Source organism: Argopecten irradians, chromosome 1 (genome assembly GCF_041381155.1).
Source record: "Argopecten irradians isolate NY chromosome 1, Ai_NY, whole genome shotgun sequence".
Classification (NCBI taxonomy): domain Eukaryota; kingdom Metazoa; phylum Mollusca; class Bivalvia; order Pectinida; family Pectinidae; genus Argopecten; species Argopecten irradians.
The window spans coordinates 47,806,628-47,832,965 of NC_091134.1; the positions used below are offsets into that span (position 1 = coordinate 47,806,628).

General features: G+C 34.2%; 2 protein-coding genes across 3 annotated transcripts; one reads left to right on the forward strand and one right to left on the reverse strand.

Annotated features, from left to right (window-relative positions):
* Positions 1-2,418: 2,418 nt before the first annotated feature.
* LOC138330590 (guided entry of tail-anchored proteins factor 1-like) lies at positions 2,419-8,527 on the reverse strand. Of its 2 annotated transcripts, none has more exons than XM_069278156.1 (5): positions 8,398-8,527; positions 7,018-7,183; positions 6,677-6,744; positions 6,107-6,221; positions 2,419-2,903 (listed from the first exon to the last, which is right to left on the reverse strand). In XM_069278156.1, exons 1-5 carry the CDS (start codon positions 8,476-8,478, stop codon positions 2,827-2,829), a joined length of 507 nt encoding a protein of 168 aa, XP_069134257.1. In that variant the 5' UTR covers positions 8,479-8,527; the 3' UTR covers positions 2,419-2,826. The 2 variants fall into 2 exon arrangements, with proteins under 2 accessions (XP_069134257.1, XP_069134259.1); XM_069278158.1 differs by lacking the exon at positions 2,419-2,903 and adding an exon at positions 2,963-3,759.
* Positions 8,528-8,532: 5 nt separating this feature from the next.
* On the forward strand, positions 8,533-26,305 carry LOC138330580 (origin recognition complex subunit 3-like). The gene is made up of 20 exons (XM_069278146.1): positions 8,533-8,702; positions 12,756-12,798; positions 13,498-13,592; positions 14,079-14,217; positions 14,467-14,627; positions 15,887-15,979; positions 16,218-16,360; positions 16,790-16,949; positions 17,379-17,492; positions 17,846-17,979; positions 18,500-18,563; positions 18,759-18,875; positions 19,521-19,600; positions 19,833-19,966; positions 23,320-23,402; positions 23,672-23,763; positions 23,949-24,096; positions 24,472-24,582; positions 24,852-24,925; positions 25,685-26,305. Exons 1-20 carry the CDS (start codon positions 8,676-8,678, stop codon positions 25,788-25,790), a joined length of 2,118 nt encoding a protein of 705 aa, XP_069134247.1. The 5' UTR covers positions 8,533-8,675; the 3' UTR covers positions 25,791-26,305.
* The last annotated feature ends 33 nt before the right edge of the window (positions 26,306-26,338 follow it).

A 26,338-nucleotide genomic window follows, 5' to 3' on the forward strand; every position in this document is an offset into this window, starting at 1 on the left:
GTCCTGGGGAACGGGGGTTGGGGGTGGGTTGGGCAATTGCCCCCCTCCCCCCCTCGCTTCCTACGCCCCTGCTCAGAAATATTTGCGCTGCTACTTCGTAGACCTTTGAAAAACTGGCTTTCGACTTTGTATAATGCCGTAATTGATATTTACTACGCTATCTTTCCGAGGTTATAAATTGGACAAATCTGTTTCCCTAAATGGTCACAAGTGCATATTCTAAATTCTTAAAAACAATTTCGGGTTAATTGCAAGGAGATATTCTATCGCCCCTATTTTTACCCTTCTGTTAATGATTTTGTTGCCAAAGTTTGTTATATCGAGTCTGTCTTCCAAATTACGACCGTCCTCTCGTAATTTAAACTCTGGTACATACATTGTTATTCCGTGAGAACCCAGTTAAAAAGCTATTCTCAAAAATCAAAATGTTCTATCGATAACTCTTATCGATCCATTAGATTAGTACACTCCGTATTATCTTGCGTATACCATTAGTATTTATGTAGTGTTATAAACGAAACCACAATATTCACAGAACGTTTGTTAATGCTGGAGGATGATTCAGTTGCGTCAACAATAATGCACATAGTATTTATCAATCGCAATATAGGCAGAATCCTCCGTTGCGATTGTATTATTAATCCTGAATAAAATAAAACAGTTTCAAATAAACGTTTGTTTTGCTGATAGTTGTCATATCTTATGTACATTGAATCGAATATATTTTGAAATATTCGCCCATTGTTTGCAATTGCTGCTGAAGTAATGATTGGAAGAAGCAACGAGTTTCGCGGTTTTTTGCAATTTTTTTCTTTTGGCTATCGAAGTTACCATGTCTTGGAACAAGGCAAAACAGTTCAACATGATAATGCCCTTTACACATCATTTGAGCTATGCAACTAGAGCTAGCATCAAATAATAATATACAGAATGCTTCATGGAGCTAAGTTGGGGGTTTTGAAGTCATGGGTCTGACAAGCATCTCGGACTGACGACGGAGCAAATTAAAATTTCCCCGGCAAACTCGTTTCGCGGGCGATTACGTTGACAGAGTTAATCAAATTATATGTTGAGCAAGTTTTAATAGAAATGGGGTTATTGTCGTCTTAACGATTGGACTTTACAAATACATTTGTGTATAGTGTTATTGAAAGGAAAACGTATCCAACTGTAGTAGCCATTTCTGTAAAGACTCTATAGATATCCAATTTTACCGATATACCTATACCACAGGCTTTTGGTTCTGTAGATATAGTAAACATCTATGTATGTGTATCTATAGAGCCATACGCCTGTGCCTATACACGGCGAGATAAATTTTGTCATGGCGAGCTTTCTACCGTTATCCTTATTAATAGCATCTTTATCTAGATTCTCAAACGTATATATAAAATGGACTATGGATACTATATGATAGGTCCAATTACAAATCTATATATGAACTGTAACTTGTCAGATCTCGTGGACAGATAGGTCCCTGATGCTCCGCCAAGCAAAGAGGTTGAGCAACAGGTGTTTGGCTATATAGACATTTCTCTATTTCTCTCTCTATATATATATATGTAATACTGTGACACAGTATTGAGAGAGAGAGAGAGAGAGATGTCTATAGAGTCAAACGCCAGAAGTTGAACTGGTGCATTATTATATTCATCTGTCACTTTAGAGAATACAACATCTATACATCATCATAATCAACATATTGTTTACAGAAATGACAAATTAGCACCTGGGTACACAGACTGCAATATACATGTACTATATTGAGAATAACTAACACTACATTACTTGTTCACTAACAAAATGTATTCATTGTCATGTACAGTTCGTTGGATACCATATAGCTATACCGTATTTGCTGTAATTAGCGCCCGTCCCCTTTCAGGAGAAGGAGCAGAAGTTGTATAAACGCCCCCATCCCAAGGATTTAATGATGTATTACAACATGTGATGCCTCTAACGTCAGCATTATATCCCATATTACACGATCTTACAAATCAATGCATAGTTATGCGTCTCAAAACTTAAAAGGCATGTTTACTGTAACAGATTAATGTGTCATGAATACACAAATTCTTCGTCCACAACTTACATTTTGGTTCACTAATAAGCCCCCTGGGCACTAATTATGGCGAATACAGTAGGCCATTTAGGGTTTGGCTATAGGAAATAACACATACAAGAGAAGCTCCTCTTAATTCTCCTTTGCTGGCCTTGGGTGACATACAGGCTTATTTAGACGATGTACATTATCTTAAATATCCTGGTTATCATATAATATTACAGCTAGCTTGTCATCAATGTAATTAACATGCACACATTATATAACTTCCTAGAGCCAAATTTTCAAAAATGCATTGTGGTTTTAGATGAAACAATGACAACATATTTGGTTTTAAAAATAACCCAGACACTTCAAATAATTCAATTTTATGTTTACTTTCTACAATATGCAATTCACAAAGCATGATTATGAGGAAAATCTAATTTCATGTATAATGGTTCCAATCTAACTCTGTAACTCTCATGCATACTTAAATACTCACTGGCATAATGTTGTGAATTTTATTCTTTAAAATTCATATCACTCTATGATTTATGTTACTATGATTCTTTCTATCAGAATTGATGTAAAATATGGTGAACTTAAGATTTTGACATACCATGCATGCCATAGTACTTTAACCAGCAATGTAACACCAGTATTAAACCTCTGTAGATTTCAGTTTGTCTTAGTTGTATTGTGATTCATCCAAAACTTGGAAAATACAATCAAGTCATACAGCGGTGTGCAGAATCAAGACTACAACATTAATGACATTTTCATTAAGTTATAAGGAACTGCTTTATACGATACACTGTAGCAGTACAAATCATTATCCAGCATGCTATTCCCAGGCCACCTGAAATAAAAACAAACATATATAATGTCAATCTTTAATTCATTTATCGTTAACAATATATTGATTACAGAAATCCCAAGTAGATTTTTAGATATATAAATAAGAAAGAAAGTATCTTCACATGTTTGTAGGATTGAAATTATGCAGCAGAAACAAAAGAAATAACGTTATTTGTAAGGAGCCATAACTCTGCAAAATAAAGTCTGTATAATTTACAGGTATCAGAAAGGATTCAATCTAGAAAGTTTAAACAAAACCAAATCACATAAATCATGATTTAGTTTTTCAGGGAACCATATCATCTGCATTATGTACATTATATTGCCTAGCCATTTACTTACTGAACACGCTTCTAAGTTTGATTTATTTATTTGGTTTTATTTGTTTAACGTCCTATAAACAGCCAAGGTCATATAAGGATGTGCCAGGTTGGTGGAGGAAAGCCGGAGTATCCGGAGAAAAACCATCGAATAGCGGTCAGTACCTGGCAACTGCCCCACATGGGATTAGAACCCACATCCCAAAGGTTGAGGGCACGTGGTAATATGTCGGGATATCTTAACCACTCGGCCACTGTGGCCCAGAAGTTTGAAGAAAATGGGTTTTAAAGGTGATAAAAACAGAAGGGACATGAAAAATGAGATGATACGCTAGAAACATTTGTATGTCCTATTAAAACATGTACCAGTTTGATATTTGCTTATATTTTGTCTCTAAATAGTAAAATTAATGAAATCAATCTTCACATCTTTTTGACGACAGATTTTTTTCTATGACTTACCTCCCTTGAGTTCCGATGAGTTGTGACGTCATCTGAGACAATCAACTAGCGGAAGCCGGTGTGCCGATCGCGGAACTGTCAACATGCATGTGGATTTTAGCCACAGGTCTTAGTACTTACGGAAATACACACGGAGAAAAATATGTTATATTTCGACTTATTGGGTAGCGTGTTTATCCCCTACATAATGACACATTATTGACGTCATAACCTATAAAATGACATCACTATATGTAAATGATGATGTCATTTAATGTCGAGTACATATATATCATGTGGAGTATCATGTGAGGGGTTAAACAAGTATTACTTTCCTATTCAGTCCACCCTGGAGTAATACGACTGTGCATTTGTGTAATTTATAGTTTACACATAAAATTAACCGGGGAGTTATGATATACATACTGGTAATTTTATGTGCAAAATAAGATCGTAGTTAAAATGGACAATTATTGCGGCCCACCTCCTTAGACCTACGTTTTGATGAAAAAATCATCCGTTACAAACATACGGAGACATAAAAAAATACTTCCTTTCAGGGATTCTACTACATGTATTTCAAAAAAATGTGTATAAGTCTTAGCAAGACAATTAATTCATTATTACATTTCTTTGTACTTTGAGTTACACAATAATATACCGATGGTGTGACGCCGGTATGTTCAGATCAAGCAGGGTTGCATAATGATATGACGACATTCACAATATTATCATTATATAAATGCATGTAATTTAAAATCGAAAAATTACAATGTTAAGAACGCATTAAAATCATCAAAATATATCATGCGTAAAACTCATAACAACCATTGTAAATAGTTGTATTTTTTCCTTCTCGGGGGAGACCTTCGGATCCCCAAACACCAAAATATCGCGCCTTCGCCGCTCGCAAAATCATCAAAATACATCGTGAAACTCATATCTCAGCCATTCTAAATCGTAATATTTTTCCCGGGGGTCTCCCTCGAACCCTCAAAACACCACAATGCTCGCCAATTTGGCCAATTTGCGTACTCATTAATTTCCTGTTATATTCTACATAGTACACTTGCGTATATGTAGAATACGAATTTTACCAATTATTTGTTTTTATCTAGACCCCTAAATCGTCTCATAATGGTCAATAGGCTATCTAGTGTGTCCATATTGATATAAACTAACTATTTCTCAAATCCCTGTGGACTGTTTGTATACTTTTGAAATTTACTTAAGGTCGGCAGGTTTGTTATTTCCAAAACTGCGCACGGTTAGATAATATAATGAAGCGGTCTTGTAAATGATTTGTGTTTTAAAAGAAATAGGTTGTTTCATGGCCCTGTGTTAGTTGAACTATTAAACATGCATATCTTGTCCACGAGTATATGTCATGCATATTTGGTCATTGTATCTAGTATCTGTGTTTTGTCCTGGTTTTTTAACGGTTGTGCGTGCATTGTTACTACTGTTCATGTTATTCTATTTTCATACACGGAAAGCCCCGAAATTTTGTCGAATAAATCCGTAAAACTCATTACAGAACTTTAAAAAATAAATAAGCCTAACCCTTTCTGTGCGGTTTTCTGAAGGATTAAGTTACAAAGAGGAAATAGAGGTGTGTAGTACATACATAAGGCGGGATAGGGGCACATTTGTCGCGACAGTATAATGATAGGGTTTTAGAGAGGGTATGAAGGGAGGCAGGGTCTACTTTTATAAATATGCATTATATGTATGTACATGTAGTATGTAGTCTCATTGTTGTTTTGGTCAATTTTCTTGTAAACTTATATTTTTTCTTGTTGATATAAACTTTAAAGCCTATGTTTAATTTTTCAAAATGCAGACAAAAGTCAACCGCAACCTCCTGGAGCCTGAGTTGACACACACGTACACGATGTCAAATGACTTTTGACCTAAAGAACATAACTTTAAACAAATTTTATAGCCCAGAATATAACGATTAGAATGAGTAACGATCGTTTTTATTATATCAGGATATGTTATAGATTGTATATTATATATACAGATACATTTCCACTTATCAATATAGCAATTACACGTAGCACGACTGTTTTAAATATCTATAATCGCCAATACCGCAACACTGCCCCATTGAATTTCCAGGCTCTTGTCACAGCTGTTGGTCTCAGATGACGTCACGAATCTACACCCACCTGGTGATATCAGGGGCGATAAGCGATGCGATCATTCTAGACAAGGGTCGTTGTGGACTTCGTTTCAAGCACATTTTATTGAAATTATGTCAAATACAACCTGTATTTTTTGTTGGAAATCATAAAGTGCACCACAATAAACAAATATCAACATAAAAATAGCATATTTACAATCTGTTTTTATCACCTTTAATTGTATAGATACACTCTATATGGTAGAATTAAGAAATGAAGAGAAAGAGATGAAATCTGTTATTGCTTATACAAACCTGGTATCCCTGTAGGTAGAGCTACAAACTTTTGTAAAGGGTAGAACCATTCTGATGGGAACATGAGCAAAGGTTCATTACGGTATTGGAAAACCAATGTTAACATTGTTATAGCCTGTGAAAAAAAAACAACAAACAAATACTCAAAATGTAAATTTATCCTCCATTTTAGAAAGGAGAGTAATTTGATGATAATGGCTTTTAATTGATAATTTTACATCAACCTTGGTTAGCATATAACTATGGAAAATAAGGTACAAAGAAATGTATATTGTTAGGATTTGCAAGCTCTGTAAAACCATAAAGGTACATTATTCAGATCTTTTAGAGTTAATCCACTTTGTTTTCCTCAGCCAGTACCTATATTGATAATGACTGGATGGCACTAAGGGAAGTAACTCTGATAGATAAATATACAAGATCATACTTTATATCATGGCCTTATTGTTAGCTAGGTGTGGACTTCCCGGTAGTAACCCGGCTAAGGGCTATAAATACCATGCAAGACTATCTTAATTACCTAGCCTGAATTTACAGCACATATATTTGAAACATCTTCTTGGTACTTACTTGTGTCACATATATCCCAATTCTGACAAACAATGACAACATTGAGCTCTTTTGCATCCTGGTTGAATCTGAAATAACAAAAGTTGTCAAGTTTTTGTTTGTGAGCTTTTAAAGTATTTCAATAAATTAGAGATAATTATTTATTAATGGAGGATTTGACAACCTCAACTTTCTGACTTCAGGTCAAAGATTTGTTTAACAATTCCCTACAAACTCTTTCAGCTCAGATTTTTAGTTTGACTCCTTATACTTGAAGTTCTGAACTGAAAGCACTGTTTATCAAATATCACACCAGTAATATGACAGATAATTATAATCTCATGATCAGAAGTCAGCCTTACTTGATTCTTTGACCTGTGACATCAATTTATCTATGCGGCGTTGAATTTTGGCATATTTAGCAAATTCGTCGGTCATGCTGATTGTGTCTTGCTCAGTCTTCAGTTCTTTTACTTGTGATCTCAAGTTCAACTCTTCATCAGAGACGTGTAAGAAAAACTTACTCAACTGCAAAGAAAAAAGAAATTATTTATTTCCATAACAATCTCATTTCAAGTATTTATGTGTATAGATAAATAATGAATCTATGAAAAATAGAATAAGGTTTGAATTTATAAAGTCTAAGATTTTATTGGTTTTAATGATGTTACGTTAAGATGCTCAGTATTTTTCATCAGTTACAAAAGTTACATACTTTACACCATTATCACCATTGAAAAGTTTGAGCTTCTTATTTTAATTCAAGATAAATTATTTAAAAATAATTAATTACGTTCCAAAAAAATGCCATGGCACTATCCTATATGGAATCAATTAGTACTGATTGTGCATGCACCAAAAGTATAACATTAAGTATTTTATATGACTTTTGTGTTAGTTAGACGTATATAAACACGATTGTATATCAGTTATTGTTCAAATGATATCGTTTATGATTTATTGGTGGTGGAGCATCTTTAATGATATTCCTGTTAGCATCTGTGATACATTTATAATGTGTGAATTGAATCATGCTGGGTATCTTATTGATGCCAGTGTTCACGATTAAAGGTGGCCCGATGGCACGAGGCTATAGAAAATCTGGTCAGTCTATGTAAAATCTTATCATGTGGCCCTATTGGCTATGCAAATTTGCCATAAAATTCTTTTATTCTGCATCCCTGGACAAATTCTGATTTCGATTTATATTTAGTGAAATGCTTGACAAGGATGAAGAATAAAATTCGGTATGAAAAATCTGCATGTAAATTTAGCAATTTCCATTAGTTTTTTGTTGCTATAATAACATGTACATGTATGTGATATTATCGCAGGTCTATGAAAAAATGACTGAGGCCATAGAATTTTTTTTCTCTGTAGACCGATTGTCTATGGAAAATTCACAGTCACTTTCAGACACTGGATGCAAAATGCATTGGAATAGGATCTGAAACCTGTTCAAAGTAGTGCAGTAATTGATCATTTTGCTTGATTTGAAATGATGTATTATTGTAAAAGATGCATTCAGGGTCACCATGTCATAACTAGGTGCTACATGTATACATTTACATTACCTATGGAGAGGAAAATGTATATTCAATGGATATCGCGCAGAGTAACAGTAATGATAGGCCTCTCTTGGCATAATGTAGGCAAATGCAAGACTCAACAGTAGACCTAATGTGCAGATTGATGTAAAAACGTCTACCGATTAATGCTTTTGAAACAAACATCACTCTTACCCTCTTGGTTATTTCTCCAGAATATGATGGTAACATTGTGAACAAAAGGACTAGAATGAAGATAATTATTAAGAGAATCATTTTGCCCAAAGGAGATCACTGAAGATTAGATGTAACTCGCTGTCATTTGGAAGCTTAATGTTTGACGTACGTTTCTCCCTCTTAGCAAAACGCAGGCGGGACTCGGACATGAACGAAACGTAAACAAAAAACTCCCGCGAAATTTTGCAGCACACGTGGATGAACGACTGAAACACAGATGTGAATGGTACTGCAATATGGAGACAGGTTCCTCGGTGTCGAAGGTAAAATATGTAGCTTGTTTTATGTCTATGCGTTATGCATATTTACAGTAGTCGTAATATACTCGATAAGTCCACTGTCCAAAGTGACACTCTGACACGGCCCCTCTGACAGTCTGACATTAATTTTGTTAAAGGCACTTGCTGTGATAGAAATACAAACTTGATTCTGACTTCTATTATTTTCTTTTTATATAAGAATGATATGTTGATACTGCAACATTATATTTATATCAAGGTTCTTGAATCTTATGATCCCCTAGAGCTTTCCGGGCCCCCATATCGATCACCTCACCCACGGGAGATAACTCGTGATAGGGGTAGTAGTTTGTTGAGAGAAGATATTTCAGAACTAATTTTTCTGCACGTGGACACTTCCAATTCAAAATAAAATAATATGGCATACTCACATGATAGGTTTGAAAATTTCCAGTATCTCACCCGTAATAAAATTAAATCAATTTAATTCAAATTAGATTGAAAAATACAGTTGGTAGTAGACTAAAGGTTACACCCTTGTGCACACGGAGTGCACTACGTTTAGACTACAGGTAGACACGGAGTGCACGAGGTTTAGACTACAGGTAGACACGGAGTGCACGAGGTTTAGACTACAGGTAGACACGGAGTGCACAAGATTTAGACTACAGGTAGACACGGAGTGCACAAGATTTAGACTACAGGTAGACACGGAGTGCACTACGTGTGAACACGGTGTCCACTACAGGTGGACATCGTGTCCAGGTACATTGAGACCTAGACAGACAAGGTGATGTGTTACAGTTAGGGATCGGGGAAGAATAAGTTCTTCAATTTGAAATAATACATAATTATAATTTTTAAGTGTTTATTTTTTTTAATTACAACATCTACAATTTAATGTACAGTATATATAACTATATAATACAATATTTTTTAGTATACATGAATAAAACCTTTTCACTGCAAAAGTAATAAAGATTAATTTATATTCATTAAGTATATGTCTATTTAATTTTATATCAGTAGTTTCCATTTCTTATCTTAAATTGTCTATATTACGTTTTCAAAAGTAAATGTTTTATGGGTAAATTGCATTAAAATATATATATATATATATATCATTTACATCAAGCATTTTCACAAGTCAAAAACAACTTTGAATTGCAGCAAAAACCAGTCCTAATGTGCTTTTGAGACACTTTTTCTTTTATAATAAGCTATCAGTAATACAATCATATACCGGGTAATACATAGCTTTTAAACAAAAAGATTTGGTGCCTATCAATCAGTTGTCTAGCGATACCCTTGTAGATCGTCTTTCATTAAAATATATACACTTTTATAATATTTTTCTTGCTATTTTAAGTTCTAAAAGTATTGTACGTAAAAATAGCTTAATTACATATTCTTTATTGAAAACTGAACGTCTTTAAAAGATCATGCAGAAATAAATCCACTTCAAACTATATGACGTCCTCCACTAATTGGTGGCTAGTCTACCTTCAAGTACCCAATTCAGCTTGTTTTGATTCTTAATTACCGGTACACACAATAAGTTTATGATCCTAACCCCGCAAGTTATCTTGATCGTATATTGCGTCATGGTCCAATAATTATAACTTGTCAAACATACAGGTAAGCCACAGTATCCAGCTATACAGGTGCCTCAAGCTAAAAATTAAGGTGACCATCGATAGATGGCCAGAGGGCAGAATCGTTACCTTCTGTGTTTGCACGGCTTTATGAGAAAGGGGGCAGTATCTTTTTAAAGATGTGATTTTAGAATTGTTTCTACAAACAAATATACTTTACCGTTTAAAAATCATATAGGTTCATGAGTTTGAAACACATAAGTACCATTCTTATTAGATAAATGTACATGCTTGTTGTAGAGCCTGGGTAAACATGTACACCGGTTCCCGAGGGGAGGGGGGGGGTGTAGATTGGGATGAGGGATGAGGTAAAAACTAGCTGGCAAAACATATAGTAAGTGATGTTGAATACACCTCAATTATTGTCATGACAGGCAGCCGTGAAGTGGAGCTGACGGTAGCTGTACAATGCGTAAATCATGCATGTCTGTCACAACCTAGAATTTACCAATAATACATGTATATATTATAATCAAAATTAATGTAGATTAGGTACTTATTCAACATTGTAATATGGTATTTTATTTACATAGTCATGTTAATCAGGTTTCTGATATATGTAAAAAGCCAGTGTAAAAAAAAAAAAATTAAATGAAAAGATATTGGATGAAATATGATATTCAAATAATCTTGAAATAAATGTTTTAGTTAACTATACACTCGGTATTTAGATTAGTTTTTATTTTAATATATAAAGCTTCATTAACAAATAAATTAAAATGCACTACCAGTTAAAACACATATCCCTATTGACTAGCATTGTTGTATAACTGTACGTATTTGTGTGATGAGTACAATGTATGTATGTAGAGAGGCTGCCACCTGCGTACAGCATGCTATAAATGGACCTCCTGGGGTTGGGATAAGGTACTACATGTATACAGGTGTTGTTAGTCTGTGATACACTTGACTGAACATGTTGAAGGGTGCCCAAAGAAGGCCCCAGGCCCCTGGCCCCACTCTGACCAATGTTAGGTAATTTAGATTATCATACCCGTGTGGTTGATGGAACTTAGTATGAAGTCCAAGTGACCATGGCAACTGCAGTCCTAGCCTAGGGGGTCTACCTTTCGAGCAGGCAAATTTAAGTGAACAATATACTACATGTATGGATCATACATTATATATATATTGTTATCATATAACTTACGCGGTTTGTAAAAGAAGGTCAGAATAGGATATTGTTGAATTATTAAGGTTTCTAGAATTAAAATAATTATGACAAATTCATAATCTAATCAACAATTATGAATCTACAGTTTAAATGGGTAGAAGTTGGATTTATTTTGATTCTGTCTGTTTGATTTGTTATCAGACATGTGACCTACATTTTAGCGATCGGTCCTTTGAACAGTGTTGATGCTCACGAGCAACCACATGCCCGATAATAAATTTTTGCTTTCTTAAGCCAGTGCTTACAGGTTCCACAATCGGTTGAGTGTAATAAAGTGTAATTTCTAATGCCGATTTTTAACGTCTATGGACGATTTCTCATTTTTCCAATGCTTTGTAACGCGCCAGGTTCCATGTAGCAAATGTATACGTATTATACAAACTATTTCGCGCATCTTGCCGTTTAGAAAACTATATTCCATACATACATAGTTTAACATTTTATGAAGAATTTAATTTGTTTATGTTTATATGTCCATGCTTTTATTATGTCCATCAATATATTCTTTTTAATCAAAATAATTTGCCGATCAAAATATCTCTTTGGTGACGATTTGCTTATACTAAAAATCTTACTCCACGCAAGGTTCATCACTTTATGCGTACGAAAAAGAATTTCATCTTTAAACTACTTATCACTAGCTAATTATAAGAAAAATAGTTTTTACTGGGAACTATCCATTGATGAGACATAACCAGTATGTGGTTTACCGTACGCAGTTAATTTGCTTTTATAAATTCTATAATTAACGTCCCTATTTATAAATTAAATTATATGATAATATATATTGATACATTTTACTTTATATGTATCTATTCAAATAAACATTACACTACGAATGATTTCCAGTAATTAACGGCAATTTTTATGTTGCAATAAATATTATGTTTCTGATCGCAATAACTATTTCTATCTGTCAAAGTCAATATAGACTGCAGAATCAATACATATTTTCTCATATTTCTGTGGCACATCATCTAGTCTGTCTGTGGTCTGGATGTAGTGGATATTTTACCTGGACACGATGTCCACCTGTAGTGGACACCGTGTTCACACGTAGTGCACTCCGTGTCTACCTGTAGTCTAAATCTTGTGCACTCCGTGTCTACCTGTAGTCTAAACCTCGTGCACTCCGTGTCTACCTGTAGTCTAAACCTCGTGCACTCCGTGTCCACTCGTAGTTCACACCGTGTGCACAATGTGTAACCTTTAGTCTACTACCAACTGTACATGTTCTTTTATTTGCAGGGAGTCTTTGCATACAAAGGAAAAAAGAAATCAGTAAACCCAGGTAAGATGAGTATGACATCCACTTTAAAATACATGTATAGCATAAACATATCAAAAGTTCCCCTACATATATTAAAGAAAACTATTACCAATTTACAGAAAGTCAAACTCAGTGTGAATATACAAATGTATATGAATTCTAATTTTTTCTTCAATTACTACAACTTTATCTTAATTTCCATGGATTTTATCTCAGCAAGCAGCTTATGGCAGTTTCATTGAATTAAAGAAGGTTTTGTATGGGATCCCTCGCTTTAAGCAAATTTCCACCTCAACATATACTTGAAAGTCCATTATTATTAATGATGTCAGTCATAATATGTTTCATGTCTGAGTTCTTACATTATTGGAATAGGCTGTCAAAGTCTATAGCTGTTCACATGCACATTATGATTAAACATACAAATAATCATGTACATATTTTACATTTTGTATATATGGATACACATCATGTATATGGTATCCAAGACCTTGCACCATATCATTGAAAAGTAAAGTGAATAGTAAGTGTAAAATAGGGCTTCTGTATGTCGTTAATTATTAAACCACTTACTTCTTGAAATTGCTTTGATATTACTAGGATTTGCAAAAGTGTTGTGTATGAGTGTGAAATAAATAATTTTTATGCCGTTCATTTTGTTTTATGTACATGTCCAACTTAAAGTAAATCTATTTGTTTTACCATACATCTTTCATCCAGAAAAATATTTCCCGAGAAATGAAACTGTCAACACATGGAAGAAAAGACTAGAAGCTTATCAAAGTTTATGGGAAAGTGTGGATACTGAGATACAGGTAAATATTGTGATGTACATTATCAGGGGTCCACATCTGAGACAGGCAATACATTATGATGCAGGAGCTCTCAAGTAATCAAATTGCCCATATGTTGGACCAACATTTATTTCCAGAGATTTTCTCAAAAACTATAGGGTCTATTGCTTCGAAACTGTACATTTTATTAGCTGATTGTGTACTGTGCAGTTCAAAAAGCTTGGATTTTTTTCCTGAGAAGTTCAAGATGGCCTAAAAGATCAAAAATTGTTATTCAGGGGTTCTTGAGGACAACAAATATCCTGGCCCTAGTTTTGAAAGTGTTGGTAAAATATCACCGCTACATAGGATCGCTTTCTTACTAATGTTAGGTTTATAGTTTATATGAAGAAGCAAATAGATCTCTATAAATTTTAAGATTGACCATCTTTACTTCACATCATGTAGTAATTCAAACAACACAGATAATGCAGTGGTTTTCACAGGATGTTAACTCATTATTTCCAGATTCTTCAGTCTGACCTGAATACAAAGATATTTGATGATCTTTTGAAATTCACAAAGACATGTTATTCCAATTTCACCTTGTCACATCAGACAGGAAATCCTCGTACCAAGGAAATACCTACAGCTGCTCTTGTAACAGGTATATGTTTAAAATGTTAAAGTCTGAAATGTTCAAAATTAAAATGAAGAGAAAAGTGAATTAGCAAAGCTACATTTTTCTAGTATGGTTGTTATAACACATATTCAGTATTTTGAAATTCTAAGAAAATGAAATATATCCATTATTAATTTACATTGTATGCACAATTGATAAACAAATTTACTATAGTAAAAGTCACAATTTATAAAAATGCAGTTTTAAAACACTTTAAACTGTGATTTATTACAGGTGTAAATACACCAGATCATGGGGTGATGTTTGCTACACTTGTCAATCTACTACAGGAGAGAGTTTCTCCCCTTGTTGCCATTCTTCAGTCCAAAGACTGTAACAATGTCAAGAACACACTCTCAAAACTTCTGGGACAAATCCTAAAGAATCCTCAACTGGTATAAAATTATTTTGTCAAGATTTTATTGTTAGATCATTATGATGAATAATTTCATTACAAATACAATATACAGTGGAACTTGCTTAATACGAACTCGGATAATTCGACAACCCCGCTTAATACGAAGTACTTTGCTGGTCCCGGCTGAATTCCTTCTTTATCTTTGTTTAATTAACTCGGAAAATTCGAATTCGGAAAACTTGAAAAACTTGGATAATACGAAGTAAATTTTTGGTCCAAGTGACAAAAATTATACAAAATATGTTCGCATAACTCGAATTGAGATTTTTTGGACACCGAGATCGCCGAAAATGCTGATTTCTTTTTCAAAAATGTGCCGTAAAACTTCAAAAGCCGCTTACAACTACAAAAACATGAAAAATTGTTTAATGTTTAGCAATGAACCTAAGTTATATTGTATCAACAATCATCAGCGATATTCAATTGTAAAGCTTACATAAACATTACCCCGACTGAAATGGCGTCTTGATAAAAACACAGGTGCTCTCGGCCGCCTGTGACATGTATGGTGTGATCATTCGAGCGGAACTAATCTCTAGCCACCTGGCACTGTGTTCCAAATGAAATCACAACTTGGAGCCGTACATGATTACTGTTTTTATAGAGCGATGCTACATTTATATTTAGGTGTGAATTACGTTAATGCTTTGAACTTTTTACTCGGCAAAATAGACTTTACACAGTTCACTTGCCACTATCATTTGATCATGAGTTGACATGCGCAGAATTACTTTCTACATAACTTCCTATGAACAAATGTGTCTCAGTTACGTAAGTTATGTCTGTATTTCTATGTGCGTGGAACAATTGTTGTGACTGCAGTTGATGAATCGATATTTTGGATTGATTTTGGTTTTATTGTTATAATTTTGCAACCACCATCGACCATTTTTTATATCTTTTTCGCTCACATCGTTTTACGACACGGAACAAGTAGATATATTACCATGTAAAGAGATCGTCAGTAGATTTAATTGAGAACTCGCTTAATTCGAACACTCAGATAACTCGAAGTTTTATCTCGGTCCCTTCGAGTTCGTATTAACCGAGTTCCAGTGTAATAATTTTTCTAACCCATTATTAACAATATTATTTATTTGATCAACATTGTATGGATTTTGATTTTATTTTAATAATTTACCTGGCAATTCCCATGATAATCAACGATTAATAATCTTCTTAATTTTCTAATATTAAATAGACTGACATATCTAACCAGCATTTGAATTCTTGTAGTTTGTTGATGATGAAGAGTCCCCAGAAGTGAATCAGAAAAATCTACCTATCAGCTTAGCAACACTGGCAGATTGGTATGATGATAAATACTCAGTAAGTTTATACCTGTATACTTTATGCTGATTGCTGATAAAGTACATTTTTACCTCTTTGAAATCTCATAGAAGGTGCGTTTCATGGCTGAATTATGGTTAACCATAAATTTGACCGACCATCTTTTGTTGAATAGCCAGAAAGGATAGAATCATATGCTCTTGAGATACTTTGATGAAATAACTGTAGTCTAGATTGTTAGAGAAATGACTTAAGTCTATGATGTTTGTTATTTCAGCTGAACCCTTCCAGTCCAAAGAAGAGGAAATCTACTGGAGGTGATGGTATAGACAGTGAGTCCCTTCCTCCTGTAATCATGGTATTTGAGGATCTGGAGAGCTTTCAGCCTAAAGTCTTACAGGAATTTATTACAATATGCAGGTACAGTATTGATCAGATACCTCTTCCTTCAGATGATCATGAGCCCATCTTAACTGTAATGTAACCCTTACACCAGTGAGACAGTGGTTGATATGAATAGGAGTATATAAATCTATTTGTCAGTCAATGTCTGTAAAGTTATTTTCTACCTTGATTCTCCTCCCAAAATTTATTACAGACTGATAGTGAAACTAAGTACACATGTAGTATTACACATGTAGTATTTCAGATACATGATTTTAAGAGGTGAACATAGCATAATATGTATCCTGGTTGTATTTTGAATTATCATATGATTGATTGAATTGATTGAAAAATGTCATTTTACAGTGTAATTCTAAAGTATTTGTTTCTTGCTGATTTCTCATTGTTACACATCTCGAAGCCAGCTGTAAATTGTCATTGTATATAATATACTTTTTGTTACAGTAATTATCTGAGTCAGCTGCCTATCGTTTTCGTGTTTGGCATAGCCACGTCAGTGTCAGCTGTTCACCGCCTCCTACCCAATGCTGTGTCGTCTACACTGTGTATGGAGAAGTTCCAGGCTCCACCCTCCACAGAGTATCTGACACTGCTTATCAACAAGGCAAGTGTCCCAGTCTCATACTGAATCTATTCTATCTTTTTACATAGTTATCTCCTCCTGTAAGCTGTAATGATGTTATGTTAATGTTGAAGAGAGTTCATAAAAATTGTGTAAAGACAACATAATTTGACTTTGCTTATTGCATCTAGTTACCTGTGTGTGAAAATTATCTCACAATAACATGGCATAACAGTTAATAACTACCTGAAAAGCAAATTATTAGCATATACAAAATAATCCTTAGATCACACCACTTGTGGACCGTACCACAAACAAAGCTTTCAACAAAGATTTCTGTGAAGAACAAAGAAACTACACAAAATACTAAAGAGCACAGAAGAATATACTTTTTAATCTGTCATGTCTTTTGTATGTTTGAACAGTTACTTGCAATGTTATATGAATTTGAAATTCTCTCTTCTTTTCCAGATTTTGATGGCAAAACACAGTCCTTTCAAGCTAGGCTCAAGAGTGTTCAAACTTTTATTGGACATCTTTCTCTACCATGATTTTTCAGTGCTAAATTTCATAAAAGGACTACAGGTACTGACTGATTCAAAAAATGAAATATTTCTTAGATTTCTTGAGATTTCTTGCTTTCAGTTTTAAATAAAATGTTGGCCTAAATTTAAAACTTTTGATTCCTATTTATATGTATGTAAAACTGATTACAAACCACATTTGTATGTGATGTTATTTTTTCAATTTTTAAATCTAAGTGAAAAGCATTGAAGCTGGTGGTAAGTCAGCATGATTAATGAAGTTGGTGTAAATCTTTGTCATATGAAGCCAATTCTTGTGTGAGAATTCACCAGTTTTCAGCATAATTTTCTTCATTGTTCGAACAAGATGTCATGTTTTTCAAAGAATTGAACTTTTGTTTTGTGCCTCCCTAGTTTTCGATGATGGACCACTTCATGTCCAACCCGATGAGCCACCTGTGCTGCCCCAAAGAGGACATAGCTAACCAGACCAAGAGGCTTAGTAACAGTGAGCTGGAACTGATACGTCAACTTCCTTCCTTCATGAGGTGATTGTGGGTTGTATACTGTATAGGGCTATAGGACATTATATAATGGTCATTAGAGTTTGATGGAAAAGATAAAAAATATGGAAGTTGGAATATTTTGTGTCATATCTGCAAGAATTAAGTATGCATTAGGTTTTGGAGGTGGAGTAAAACTGTGCCCAGCTTCATCAACATTTCTAATTCTCCATAGGAAGGCATTACAGAAGTTAAGGACATTAAGGGAATTTCCTTTTGGAGAATTTTAAGTTAAAGAAATCCTTAAAGTTAAGGAATGTAAATGAGACTTGGCCCTGGTAAGTACTTTGAAAAATGTATTCCAAAGGTGGAACCTGGTTATGGTACTATCTATATGCCAGAGTGAAGGTCATATAGTGTTAAGTATATAATGGTATGTCCATCTCACCCTTTCCATTCATGACAAATCTGTACAAATCTCCAGTCTTGCATAGGCTGGGCACATTTTGATATGTTGTGTTGTGTTGTACAGAAATGTTAACAATTTTAATGGTTCTACTTTAAGACATGTGGAAAGTTGTCCACTATCCAGGCAAGCTGAGTTGTTAACAGATGATGCAGAACTCAAGGTAGTGTATACATTAGCTTTACCTTTTAGACTGTTTAAAACTGAATCTTTGATAACTTTCCAAGTCATATTACCAGGAAAATGATTTGTTTGTCCATTTCCTTAAACTCTTACCTCCTTGAGGGAAGCTCTGAAGGAGGACTGGACATTGTCTTTTTATGCCCAAAGATTTATAACTTGTCGCATGTTTCTGCAGATTGAAGTGTCTAAGCTGTTGACCAGAATACATACTTACCGTGAGGAGTTCTACCCCATGTTACGTTGTCTACATACACTAGTATCCAAGCTGCCTAAACAACCTCTTGGCAAACAGGTTAGTCGGATCAACGTACAGAAAGCAGTCTATAGCCTCATTAATGGACCATCTTATTTCTTATAAAAAGAGCTTGTATCATCATTGATGTACAGTAGTCTATCTTTATGTGTTACATAGTCGTTGGCTCTTAAGATTACAGGCATTGGTTGATATTTCACAGTGTAAGCAAATTTTATGTCTTTTTCTTTTGAAAAATATGACGTTTGTGCTAACGAAGACAAAACATTACAATTAATGCCTGTTCTGTGAGATAAATAAGCAATTTGTGTTAGTACCAAATATATATGAGCATGGATTAATGGGACAAGGATGTAATTCCTACCGTGTGGACAAAAAAAATCATCAAATTTTCGAGGCGATCTGCCCCTTTATCAAGACTTTAAAAAAAAAGAACACGATTACATGATAGGATACGAACAGTAATGCGGGACAAAGTAGACAAATATTTAACTATACAGCACAATATACCATTCGGCAAGTGGCAGCCGAAGGCAGGATCTACCAAAATGAGCATGGATTTGATGTAGTGATATATATGCTGCAGGTTCATTTGGATAGATGGTTTGTGAATTTTAAGCACATGCATCGCTATGTAGGTCTATTTAAAAGTCATATATAAAAATGTATATATTTTAATTTCAGTTGCGAGAAGTATATGCTACAGTTCTTGGTTGGAACATAGAGGAGAATGAAGATTACAAGTCCTGTCTTGATCTGCTGAAGTAAGTATCCAAAGAATCCAAAATGTCATTTGATTCATCTTGAATTCATTGATTTATCATGTACATTGTATTATATATAATGGATTCCATTACAAGAGGTCTATATATTTGAATCAATGTTTGGCAAATATTTATATCCATAAAATTTTGAATCTTCAGGATACGGCAAGATTTAGATAAAGATTCATTATACTAAAAGATTTTTTTCCAAGAGAAACATTTGAATTTACAGATTCATGTCCAAAGATGAACTGACAGGTTTGTTGAGGGAATGTGCGAGTTGTGTTGGCAATGATCTCCCTTCCAGTCTAGCAGATACCCCTACATCTATAGCCTCCCTACTGGACAGATTTGACACACTTCACGGTAACATTTACTAGTTGTTTTACACAGAGGCCTTAGAGTTGTCACTCTTATTTTATGAATGCTTTTGATGTCTCTATTTTACATAATTATGTTGGAAGTACATTAAAAGAAAAGAAATTAAGATATGATGCTGGTTAAAGTCATCGGCGTCGCTAGCAGGAAACTAATGTGCAAGCAAAGTGGAGTCTGAGCGCCGAAGGCGTGAGAAAACCGTTGTTTGAAAAAATACAATTAAGAATGGCTGAGATGAGTTTTACGATGTATTTTTTTTTATTTTAAAGTGTTCTTAACGTGGTAAAGTTGCGAAGAAAAAATAACACTGAAACAGATTAATTCATATTGCAGAATGAAAATTACCTATATTTAGAAATTCTAATTGTAAATATCACCAAAGGTGTGAGAATTTTTGTGTTTTGGGGGTCCCCACACAGGAATAAAAATATGATTTAGAATGGCTGAGATCAGTTTTAAGAAGTATTTTTACGATTTAAAAGCGTTTTTAGCGCAGTAATTAAAAAAAAAAACCCACTGAAAACGGATTAATTCAAATTGCAGATTGAAAATTACCTATATATAGAAATTCTAATTGTAAATGTCGCCATATCTGTATGCAAACATATGTTTACATTCTAATTTTACCATGTCTTTGGTCATTTTCCTACTACACTGCGATTAAATGGTAGAGCAATTTTGATAATTTTGTAAGAGTTTTAATAGACAGTCAAAGTACATGTAAGTGGTGATATTCCATTGGAACATTTGTATACATAAAATTGCATAGGACCAAATGAAAATTGAATGTACAAATGTATTCTCAATTTGCAAACTTATTTTATTGTGATAGCAACAAAGACTATTCACATATCAAAGTTCATTGTAACAACATCCTCCTGGTTGTTTGCCAATTGAAAATGTCAATGACGATATCGACGTCTATTGGCATGTTGGGGTGGATATGTAATAGAGCGTGGAAACGGACGGAAATATAATTTTCCGTAAAAAAGTAAACCTAAAAATAAAAAGCGATCCGGATAACAAATTTAATAATGTTAGTCTCGGTTTCTAGGTGTTGTTCTGATTTTGGAAAAAAAATATATGATTTGATTGATGTGCTCGCAGTTGCGTTTTTGCGTCAATGGTAGCTACGCCACTGAAAGTGCTATCAAGCTGCTCAAACCACTGACACACTTTCAGGTCATAAGGGGAAAAAAAGTTCAATGATCATCAGAGAGGAGAAAGTCCAGCCTAGTCAGTTAGGTCATAAAAATCAAGATTTCTAGAATATTTTAAACTTGGTTTGAAAATTGGTTTGATTAAGATTTTTTCTTCAAGTTAATTAATTGTGATCCTAAAGAGGTCAAATAGGCAATCAAAGCATCCAACTGTTAAAAAGCACTGTCCAGAATCTTTGAACGACTTCTTCTAACTAACCGAAATATAGCATGCTGGGATGAATGGCTACCATAGTTGTGAAAATGAATGACCTTGGCCTTCTTTCAAGGTCATAGGAGTCAAATAGACTAAAATCTTTGAATGACTTCTTCTAACTAACCGAAAGGTTCAGGGTACTCATATTTGGCCTGTATCATGCTGGGATGAAGGGCTACCAAAGTTGTGAAAATTAATGACCTTGACGTTCTTTCAAGGTTACAGGGGTCAAATACGGTAGGCTAAATTCTTTGAACGATTTTTGTTAACTAACCCAAAATCCAGGGTACTCATATTTTGCTGGTGGCAAGCTGGGATGCAGGGTTACCATAGTTATAAAAATGAATGACTTTGACCTTCTTTCAAGGTCACGGGCCAATTAAGCTAAAATCTTTTAACTACACCTTTTAATTAGCCGAAAGGTCCAGGGTATTCATATTTAGTCAGTAGCATGCTGAGATAAAGGGCTATCAAAGTTGTGGAAATGAATGACCTTGACCTACTTTCAAAGTCACGAGAGTCAAATATTCCAAAATCTTGAATTTAGAACTTCTTCTGAAGTTCTACCAGTGTGATTAAGCTGAAACCTGTATGAAATGATCCTGACATGGTCCCGACCAAGTGTTGTTATATTTTATGTCAATCCAAAATCCAAGATGGCTGCCACAGATGATCCAAGATGGCTGCCACAGATGCCATCTTGAAAACACATTTTGAACTACTTCTCAAGTTCTACCAGTGCAATTTAACTGAAACTTGAAACATGAAATGCGGCTGATATGATCTTGTCAAAGTGTTGTTATATCTCTGGTTGATCCCAGATTGAAGATGGCTACCATGACACCATATCTAATTATTTTCCTATAAAGCTATTGCCAAGATAGTCAGATGACCGTTAAGGCCCTTGGGCCTCTTGTAAGAAGTATTTTTACGATTTAAAAGCGTTTTTAGCGCCGTAATTAAAAAAAAAATAAACACTGAAAACGGATTAATTCAAATTGCAGATTGAAAATTACCTATATTTAGAAATTCTAATTGTAAATGTCGCCATATCTGTATGCAAACATATGTTTACATTCTATTTTTACCATGTCTTTTGTCATTTTCCTACTACACTGCGATTAAATGGTAGAGCAATTTTGATAATTTTGTAAGAAAACAGAGTTTTAATAGACAGTCAAAGTACATGTAAATGGTGATATTCCATTGGAACATTTGTATACATAAAATTGCATAGAACCAAATGAAAATTGAATGTACAAATGTATTCTCAATTTGCAAACTTATTTTATTGTGATAGCAACAAAGACTATTCACATATCAAAGTTCATTGTAACAACATCCTCCTGGTTGTTTGCCAATCGACGTCTATTGGCATGTTGGGGTGGATATGTAATAGAGCGTGGAAACGGACGGAAATATAATTTTCTGTAAAAAAGTAAACCTAAAAATAAAAAGCGATCCGAATAACAAATTTAATAATGTTAGTCTTGGTTTCTAGGTGTTGTTCTGATTTTGGAAAAAAATATATGATTTGATTGATGTGCTCGCAGTTGCATTTTTGCGTCAATGGTAGCTACGCCACTGAAAGTGCTATCAAGCTGTCAAACCACTGACACACTTTCAGGTCATAAAGGGAAAAAAAGTTCAATGATCATCAGAGAGGAGAAAGTCCAGCCTAGTCAGTTAGGTCATAAAAATCAAGATTTCTAGAATATTTTAAACTTGGTTTGAAAATTGGTTTGATTAAGATTTTATCTTCAAGTTAATTAATTGTGATCCTAAAGTTATCAAATTTATTAATTTCAAAGTTTGATATATTTCTGCAAAAGTATTCTGACGTGTCAGACCAATATGGCCTCCAGCTTCAAACATCCAACAATAAAAGCACTGGTCCTGTATTAAGTGTCTTTGTTTATTTCCAGAATTTGTTGAAAGTGAGGAAGAGGAGCAAGTCCCTGAAGGTAGTCCTGTGATGAAGAAAACGGATCTCCACACTTTAAAAAGGGTAAGTAGGGTTTGTATTATTAAGACACATTGAGTAGAAAATAAAGTAAGGATTGGTATTAAAAGTCTCAAAGTTTTCAAAGGTTATGATACAATTTTTTTACAATGAAACATTTTATAATATTTTCCCTCATGAAGGTAAGGTTTTCTTTGAGGTTTTGTTGGCCTATATTAATCAGAGACACTATTACCCAAGGATAATAAAAGCTACATGTATACAGGGTGTATTTTATCTTTTTACTGTAAATAAAGTTTTATTGAATTTTGCAGCGACTGCAGGAGATGGAGAAAAAGAAAAAGAAGTTATCCCCGTATGAAAAATTGAGATCTGAATGTGTGGATTATTTTGACTCTTTATTCAGGTATCTGAAATGATCTTTAACTACATGTTTAGAGATTTCATAACAGTTCATTCTTAGAGTATGCATTTATTACTAGAGTTGTGATGGAGAAAAAGAAGTTGTTACCATATGAAATAACTTGCCTCTTTAAAAGTTTATTAAAGATTTTCTAATGCAATAATAAAGATTGTATTTCCCAACTTCAGGAAATATTTAGCAAGTCCTAAGACTCTGTCTCTACATGAACTGTTGTACTACGACTCTGCCAGCAAAGTAAGGAGTCACCTGGCTGCCTCCCCACGATCAGCGGTACAGCTGGCCCTCGGAAACTCTCACACCTATCTTCATAATCAGGTATAGCTCCAGTCATTCATGTTAATCAGTATTTACTTTGGACCACCTAAAATGAGGAAGACAGCATTGAAAATACCCTTTAGTCCATTTAAACTATCCCTTATCTATCAATAATCTATCTATAAATTTATCTGTTTATTTATAAATTGTCATTCAATAAATTTTTGCCATCAAATTCAAAATGGGGTTCATATTTATCCTCTAGCTGTGCTTGTAACTATTAATTTTGTGTCTGATCTAAAAATGTGTGGGAAACCAAGGTGCTAAATTTATCATCATTCAGTGAATGAAAAAATATTTGAGGAAAACCAAATTTTGTATTCTCATTGTACTGTAAGAGTTATATTTGACCGAGATCCTTATCTGTGTTGTCAGGCGGAGAGTGGTGATACTGGTACCATCAGTCCTGACATTCCCGACGTGTGTATCGTCTACAAACTCCACCTGGAGTGTAGTCAGCTCATCAACCTGTACGACTGGCTCCAGGTAAACCTTTGTTTATTGTTGTGTATAAAGTGTATTCAGAGGCTCACTCAAGATTGTTTATTACAAGATGCATGTTATAACAAAGAGATTATTACAAGATACTGCTATAAAAACTTTCCTTGTCTATTATGTTTCTTGTGCCGTCTTAAGAGAAAAAAAAGACCCACAAAATGAATAACCAATTATTTGGTAACTAGAAAATGAAAATATTTTAATTCTTTTTGCTTGAGAGTAAAATTTTAATGTATGATTAATTTTGTATTGTACAGGCATTCATCACTGTGAAGACTGCAGATGATGAAGAAAATGGTGATCAGACCAAGAACCCAGACAAAGTTTTACAGTATCCTGATGTCATCTTGATCAGTCAAGATCCTGTTATAAGTTTCTCAATGGTCATCTTAAAACACCTTTTCTGTGCATATTACAGAGTTAACTGGTCTTGAGGGAAAGTATTCACACATCATTAGTTTGGTGTGGAAATCACATCATATTATCAGAAACGCGTGACATAACAATCTGTACATATATATATGTATTAGTCTGTAAGAGCTGATAAAAATGTGTCTGCACATATTATAGCTTTGGTTAATGTTACATAAAGCTCATATGACTAACACTGCTTTCTCAATACTCCATGGGTTACTATCACTGATGTTATATCCACCCCTGCCCTATCTTATAGTAAAACTGGAGGCAACAGAAGACAGATAATTTCATCCTTTGATGTACATCAAAGGAATTGTATAACTGTTACAGTACATTGTGGTTGACAATGTTGCTTTGAAATTGGGCGTCACTCTCTGTAATCTTCAAAGAAGTCAGTGTTTTCCCCCTAAACTGCCTTCAATATGAGTTTTACTATGAGATAGTCCAAGTGTGGATAAAACAAGTGGATAGTTAACCATGGAGTATTGAAGATGTTAACACTGAAGATCAATGGGTTTATATCTCATTTATAAATACATGTAAGTGTATGTCAAAAGTAATGCAGCTTACTTTTTCAACAAAATGATCTTACCAGCAAGATAATTTGATAAAATTCTAAATCTTTAAGATAACATTTATAATGTCTTTGTCATATGACCTTAACAGAATTTAGAGCCCGATTCATCAGAGCAGTGTCCGAACTCCAGTTCCTTGGCTTTATAAAACCTACCAAGAGGAAGACCGACCATGTAGCCCGGCTGACATGGGGAGGGTGTTAGGAATGGAGGAAAATTGATGTATAGGATTGAATGGAATCAAAACTCTTCTGTGTTTGCAATTTCTACAATGGGAACCAAACCGTAGAGAGATTGGAGAGGAATGGAATTCAACTCAATCAAAATATTCTAACTCATATCGATCAGCATCTGAAGTCACAGGATCCTGTTCTTGATTGATCTTTTTTGCCTCAACGGATTCTGCTCCTGTCTCAATTTGGACAACGCAAATGAACTAGATTGGGTGTTGTGGATCAGCAAATAAAATTTATAAATACATTGACAACAGTGATATGCATGCTGGGCATGCAGGATTTATTTGTTGATAAGTTTTTACGATGAAATCGCATCATCAAAATGGAATGTTCGCTCTTAAAAAACACATGTATTTTGGTGCTGATAAAACTGAACGTCAATAAAATTGTTCCAGTTCTGCCTTTTGAATTATTGCTACTAAATTATCAGGAAATTTTTTTTTTTTGTGAAATTAAATTAAAAACTTTGTTGTTTAAATAAAATTGTTGTTTGTTTTCAATAATTGTTCATTGAAG

Bases quoted from the DNA above. Each gene is read 5' to 3' on its own strand.
- LOC138330590 (XM_069278156.1), bottom strand. From the start codon at position 8,478: ATGATTCTCTTAATAATTATCTTCATTCTAGTCCTTTTGTTCACAATG. The intron at 7,184-8,397 runs GTAAGAGTGATG...TTTTCTTTGCAG, and splicing joins CTGGAGAAATAACCAAGAGG to TTGAGTAAGTTTTTCTTACA. The intron at 6,745-7,017 runs GTAAGGCTGACT...TTGTTATTTCAG, and splicing joins GTCACAGGTCAAAGAATCAA to ATTCAACCAGGATGCAAAAG.
- LOC138330580 (XM_069278146.1), top strand. From the start codon at position 8,676: ATGGAGACAGGTTCCTCGGTGTCGAAG. The intron at 12,799-13,497 runs GTAAGATGAGTA...TCTTTCATCCAG, and splicing joins AAAGAAATCAGTAAACCCAG to AAAAATATTTCCCGAGAAAT. The intron at 13,593-14,078 runs GTAAATATTGTG...CATTATTTCCAG, and splicing joins GTGTGGATACTGAGATACAG to ATTCTTCAGTCTGACCTGAA.